Below are 6,917 nucleotides of genomic sequence, written 5' to 3'. Positions count from 1 at the left end.
CAACAAAATTTATATAAATAATATGTGTATATGTATGTGTGTGTGTGTGTATATATATATATATATATATATATATATATATATATATGTATGTGTGTGTGTGTGTATATATATATATATATATGTATATATATATATATGTGTATGTGTGTGAGAGATATGATTTGTGTCTGTTCATTTATTATAAACCTTATAGCCTAATCAGTTAGCTTAGTATAGCACAATGACTGGACACATGGCAAAACAGCTAGCCTGGTGCTGTAGTTTGCAAATTCAGGTTATGAGCACTTCTACTAAAGTCGATGACTGAACAAACTTAATATTTAATTAAAAAAAAAAGGTTTAGAAATGCAGTTTTATAGAATTAGCCAGGAGATGCATCTTTCTTCATTTCCAGGCTGCCTGATCCTTCCAAAACTAGTGGCAATTGTTCCATTGTTTTAACACTTTGTTTTTATTAGACAAGCTATAATGTATTATTATTTCATTACAGAGTTTTGGAGGTGCTGGTAGGCAGATATGATAAGTGTTGGACAACTCCAGCCAGGCTAGCTGTTTCCCCTTGTTTTCAGTTTTAAGCTAAGCTAAGTGGCTTCTGGCTGTAGCTTGAAAAAAAAAAAAAAAAAAAATCATCCATAAAGGAACCATTTCAATTGTTTCCCAAAATGCTAAATTACTCCATTAAACCTTTGACAGCAATAACAATGTATTCCTTTATTTAAATACTGTGGTAATTTAGTCATTCTTGTACTTAGCGGTATAGCCACAATTATGTGCAGATCTTCTGTCTTCTTTGTGAATAAATCAGGTGTTCAGGGATGCAAAAGGAGCAGTTGCCAAAATATCTTAATAAACTCATATCCATACTTTGTAACAGTAATGACTGTACGGGCACTTTGGCAATTTTTTTTTGTTATGTACGAAACCACAGAGGGATACAGCAGCTAGCTAACAGACAGCTAGCTAATGGATTTAATCTGAGCTTCTGTTTTTGGAAATTGCGTCAAAGTCTGCGTCAAACTACATGTTCTTCGATGTGTCCAAAACAACCTATAAAAGTCTGAAAGTTCTCATCATCAAAAGCACACAGAAAAACATATGATTTAGTAAAACATTACATCTAGTAAGACTGTAGGATTAAGAACGCCCAAGAACTTAATTTACATTCAGCGTGATCCGAAACTTCAAATGAAAATGACTGAAACGGTTTAAAAAAAAAAAAGAGACTGAAACTGATAGCAGATAACCTGTGATGACAATGTCTCTGTAATACCATCATACAGACAAAAAAGGAATATATCATAAGGATGCCCTGAAAATGCTCATCATTCTGCTCTGTTTTGCTTAGCATACAGTATTTATCTTCTTTACATGTTTCTTTTCACAACTATTGTACACAGCTTTATGCTTACACATGTACACAACCCACTCAGACTAATCCAGGCTTTAACTGGGGAGGCTACATATGCTTAACCACAACACCCAGTCTGCATTCATGGAAATTTGTATTAATACTCTTGACTGGATCCCCTTAATGTTCTTTAGTGTTGTGGTTGCACTATAAATATGAACACTACATGTGAAAAATGGGCAATTTGCTGATAAATATGGACTCTAGTGTTGAGCAGCCTGAATTTGTGGGAGTAGGTCACACATGTGCAGAGAAATATAAAATGGATTTTGTATGTTGAGACCTTAAACTGTATGTTGTGCTTCCTGTACTCCAACATAAAACATTTATCATAAACCTTTGAATAGAGCTTCTTTAACATTTACAAGTTATACATTTACCAAATTGGTTTACTTCTTATGCTTCCATCAGCTTTGATATTTTAGCAATGCAAAGGGAGACAACAAGAAGAGAAAGTAAGTTAAGTCATCTTAAAAAAAAAAACAAAAAAAACAAAAAAAGAAACAAGACACAAGTCCTCAAAACATTTGTCATAACCAACAATGAACAGAATTCTTCATATTCTTATTTGCTATTTTTTTTACAATACTTTTTTTTTTTAAAAACCCCGCTGGTTAAGGTTATGGTCTCAGGTAGATCTTCCACAGTCAATCTTCACAGTTTGTGTAAAAGCAGAGAAACATTCTCGCTAGAGTAATAAAATATCATGACTATTATTATGGTCATTATCATCTTTTATTTTCATACTGTTCCATATAAATGGTGGAGGATATGGGTGAGGCGCATCACCCTAATGAAGAGCCTGCAGTCCCAAAGTTCCTGCTCTCCTCCCTGTACAATGAAATGTTTTATTCAGCAGTTTGTCTTCTCTTCTGTTAAAAAATGCTCTCCCGTAGGGAGGGAGAATTATGAGAAGAGAGTGGGGTATTCATTCCATGAAATGTCTTTATCCTCCCGTGTGATCTTAAACTGTCTTTCAGACGAGAAAAAAAAAAAAGAAGAAGAAAAAAAAAAAGATCCTCAGCCTCACTTTACTGTTCCATCTCGCTGTTTTCATCCACTTTGCTTCCAAACCTGTGCTCAGTGTCTGCTAGTGCTGCCTGGTTGGCTACCCTCACGTGAAACTATGTGTGGGCCTAGACGCATGCGCACACGCGAACACGCGCTAGTACACACGCAAACACGCACGCAGCCACAGACAACTGTCCCTTGAGGAATGTAATCCGGGTTTAGCTCAGCCCCATCCCTCTGAACATGTATGCCTTCCCTTCAGCACTTGTGGGGCAAAAGAAACATAGAAAATAGCCCATCAGAATAAACATGAACAGAGACTTGTTCGATGTTGATTAACACCCAGGCTCACGATTCGGTTTGTTATCTGAAGGCACTTTGTTTCATGGCAGAAAGTAAAGTGGCTTCTGTTCCACAGGCAGACTGCTGACTGAATATTTGAGTCAGGTTCCACTAATCAGACCTTTCGCTAAACCCTGTTCTTCCTCTCCCACCACTCTGCCGCCCTAATTCCACTTCTTCATATTTTAACTTCTAAACTTGAACTTCTTTCTGCCCTGCAGCCCAGCTGTCTTCACCTCCGCTGATTCTTCTGCATTTATTTTTCTGCCACCATACCGTCAGTTGGCCACTTAGACTCGTGAGCACAGTGTTAAAAGATAAGTAGGCAGCTACAGGGGAGAAAGCAGACAGAACTAAATGTTGCCCAAGTCCGTGTTTTTTCGACAGAACAGCACCAAGCAGATAAAGAAATGCCAAGGTGTGACGTGAGGCTGGGCCAGAGTGAAAAACAAGTGTCAGTGATTGGCATCTGGTGCAAGAAAATGAAGATAAAGATGCACAGAGAAAGGTCTGACTCTATGTATTCGAAAGCAGGGAAATGTTACTTAATATTCAAAAAGTCAGCAGTATCTGTATTCAGCCGCCATCCAAAGGTTTTCCCATAGCTTCATCAAATGATTCTTGTGCTTTACAAACTCTTCTCCCTCAACGCTTGTGAACTCCTCCGCCAAAGTCCAGGCTCATTCACCGCCCACCTGTCTTTGTGCTCGTGAAGTCAACCCAAGTCCTGCGCCGAGGGGTGATTTCCCGTTAAAAGAGATCTCCTCAAAAGAAAAAAAATTAGCAGATTGACTTTATTACTTTTTGTTTTGCCTTTCTTTCATAAACTTCGCCCCACCCCACCTGTGGTTTGTGGTCCGTCTGGGGACCTTGCTGCTTTCAGGATGCATGAATCTTTGGTGATCGGATGCCGAGGGTATAGCTCACAGACGGCGGGTCTGAACATTCGCTTCTGAGGTGACGGAGAAAAGGGTCACCTCTGACCTTCAAGCAGGGTCAGCACCAAGGTGACACATAGCAGCCATATATGGGAGGACGTGGAAAGAGCCTTGGCGCTGATATCTAAATTGGAAAAGAAAAAGTTTATGCACTCATGTAAAAAGAAACACATGTCTTGGCACAATAGCAGGACAAGCGATCAGCATTCTTGGAGGGAATACTATGAAATGTGAACATGCAGCGTTTCTTGTCATTCGCTTTCTTATCGGTTCATTGAATATATAGCTTCAGCAAAGTCTACACTGCAGTGCTGAATTTTGAGTCAGAATGTGTTTGTATGCTTAGTCTGTTGCTGGCCAAAGCTGTTAGCATTTATAACCAAAGCTAATTTGCCATGCCCATCCCCAGAAGGGCCTTTCAGTTATATAAAACACATATAAATCAGAACACAGTACAAATACAAAAGCAGGATAAATACATGAAAATATAACAGCCATCAAGCAATTGATGGGTGTTGTGTCAGTTGATAGGTTCTTAAGAGATGTCCTCAATTTTCTGTTCTATTCAGCCAGATAAAAATCAATGTTGAAATAATATTACTCGTTCAACAGGCAATTTTTTATGACCCAGTTCTAACATCACGATTTTTTTCTCTCCTCGCTGCTTATAGAAAGCATTGAACAAGTAAATAATGTATTGTTGGCACCGAGGAGCTTCACTGCAGAGAGCCACTAAACTACCAAGCAAACAGACATAAAACTGAAATTGTTCTTCTCGATTGACTTTGAGCACGACGGCATATGAATGATTCCCCACAATGTCAAACTATTCCTTTAATGTACGAGCAATCGACGTGAGCATATCCAAAATCTGAACCATTATTCTCCGAAACATCACGGGTAAGAAGTCCCTTCTGATGGGCTCTTCTGAGCTATTTCTCAATTTTCCATCTTACATCACCTAAAGTCATGCAAGATTCATCATCTGAGATTGAATTGCATTATTCATAATACTCTGTCCTCAGTCTGGCGACCACCCTTTTACCACAAATGAATTAATGTTGTTGCTTTGGACCCAAAACTACTTTATAGAACAATGATACTTCGGTAATTAAAAAGAATCTACAGACCGGGTTTACTGCCTCAGATTTTTCCTTTGGACTGATGGTCATTTTCCACCACTGACATAAATAATTGAAACAGATAGCCCTGATTTGTTTATGTTATGTTAAAGCGACGCTCAACTTTGAGAGGCCTCCAGAAATCGAATCATAAATAACATAAATTAAATCAAAGGAGCAGCGTCTGTCTGGGTAACAATATGACCTTGTCAACTGCAGCCCATTTTCTAAGCCCCCTTCTTCTCTCTTCTTACCTCCTGTTTGTTCCTGAGGCGCAATTACAGTGCTCCACTCAGCCGGCAGCACTGCCATCGTTCATGTGATTACAACCTTGTTGCTATGACAACCTTGTTTTCACCATGAGATGGTAGTTTAATGCTGCTAACTGTCTGAGATTAGAGACCCTCTTGAAAACCTCAACTTTGTTCTGGGGATGCAGAAAGGGAACCCAGAGCTAAGATAGGAAGGAGAGAAGAAGAGAAAGAACAGGTGGATGCGTAGTGCTACTCACTGGGCGGTGGATCTCGACACTCTCCCTCCTCCAGCGTGATATCATCGATGGCAATGTCCCCCTCGATTCCTGGGCCCCGGATACCTTCAAGAACGACCTGTGGGGAGTAAAACGGCTCATATATCCAGCCCAGATAAGCCACAAAAATAAGAACATTTGCAAAACAAGATCAAATTCGGCACACAGTGCAATTAAGTCGAATTCCCCTTGTGAAAATATAACAGCAGGTGGCAAGTCTTTGTTTCATCATTTAATTTCACAGAATTGTGTGCTTGCGTTTTGAACCCCAAAAGAGGGAAGAAAAAAGACACAGAGGCGCAGCTGAAAATATAAAGAATTCATACAAGTGAAGCTGTAACGATGATAAAGTCAACTCTGTGTTTCTATGTGTCTTTGCTCATAAAGTTAAACCTTCCTGGTGGCAAAGCGTGAGGGATATTGCTTCCTCGGTACCGAAAAGTGCCGATGGATGCCAACTACTTCTTTGCTTGATATTACAACTTGTGATGTGCTACATTTGTATGCAGCCCCGAAGGAAATGAATACCTTACAAACACAGACAAAGAAGAAAATAGAGGGCAGCGAGGAGAGCGCTGCTGCTCACTGGACTGATTACTTTTTCTTTTGTCTCACCTGGAAGGACGATGTTGGATGGATGCTTACTTTGGCCTGCTTCCACCGTTCACCTTGGTTACCACTTAGTGACCACACAGGACCCTCTGAGGTCGTTTGGCCCTTCTGTTTTAGAAGGGCGTTAAGTGTTCCTGCGTGAAGGGGAGAGACAGTGACTTACACAGAGCAGTGAGCAAACTCGCACGCATGATTTCAATCTTAACTTTTGGAAAATATTGCAAATCAGTCTAAGTAGGTCATCAATACTCAAGGTAACCAAAACCGTCTCAACTGCGGTGCATGGAATCAGCTTGTGGCCATTATCAGAAGCTGTGTGAAAAGAGGGAGGGATCTGCAAAAAAAAAATGGGTGACAGAACCTCACAGCTGTGGAGGTAAGCGCTTCAGAGTTGTGACACGTCCCGGAAACACCAGATATTTGTAGATTACAGCAGAGATCTTGGCAGGATCACTTGATTGCTTGGAGATTGGTCTGCGTCACCCGTCACTGTAGAGCACTTCAGCAGATGCAATGGGTGGGATGGGTATTAAACTATCAACCATCTGATTTGTGTACATTTTGCTCCCTTGACTGAGTAATGTTCACTGGAACTGTGATCTTATAAGGGAGTAAGAGTGTATGAGGTACACATCCATAATCAGTATTTTGGTATGATGTGGTCCGTACCCACCCAGGTGGGAGAAGCAGACAGTTGAGTATACAAAGAATCCAGCTAACGTTTTATCTGCCATTACAAAGCTCTATCTGACTATCTGATGGGTACCTGAAGCTGTTTTATTGAATCTTTGAAGACACGTGCTCCCTTTAAAAAACAGAACACAGCCTCAACATGTGCTTTAATGGATTCATTTGGATCCAAACTGAGATGGTAAAGCAAGGAAAAAGCAACTGTTGCAGCAGTAGACCAACAATTATCGTGTTCTTCTCCTGACCCCAACTGCCTTCTTAGG

At 40.1% G+C, this 6,917-nt stretch overlaps 1 protein-coding gene across 1 annotated transcript in view; it reads right to left on the bottom strand.

The window, feature by feature from the left end:
• Positions 1 to 359: 359 nt before the first annotated feature.
• Positions 360 to 6,917, bottom strand: part of LOC142375370 (MAM domain-containing glycosylphosphatidylinositol anchor protein 2) — a 210,725-nt gene continuing 204,167 nt past the window's right edge. The window contains exons 16-18 of the mRNA XM_075459371.1: positions 5,968 to 6,098; positions 5,335 to 5,431; positions 360 to 3,826 (exon numbers count right to left, since the gene is read on the bottom strand). Of these exons, the coding sequence (XP_075315486.1) occupies positions 3,738 to 3,826; positions 5,335 to 5,431; positions 5,968 to 6,098 (317 nt within the window). The 3' untranslated portion in view covers positions 360 to 3,737. The remainder of the gene's footprint in view (positions 3,827 to 5,334; positions 5,432 to 5,967; positions 6,099 to 6,917) is intronic.

Source organism: Odontesthes bonariensis, chromosome 24 (assembly GCF_027942865.1).
Source record: "Odontesthes bonariensis isolate fOdoBon6 chromosome 24, fOdoBon6.hap1, whole genome shotgun sequence".
NCBI classification, from domain to species: Eukaryota; Metazoa; Chordata; class Actinopteri; order Atheriniformes; family Atherinopsidae; genus Odontesthes; species Odontesthes bonariensis.
This window is presented reverse-complemented; position numbering and strand designations above follow the sequence as displayed.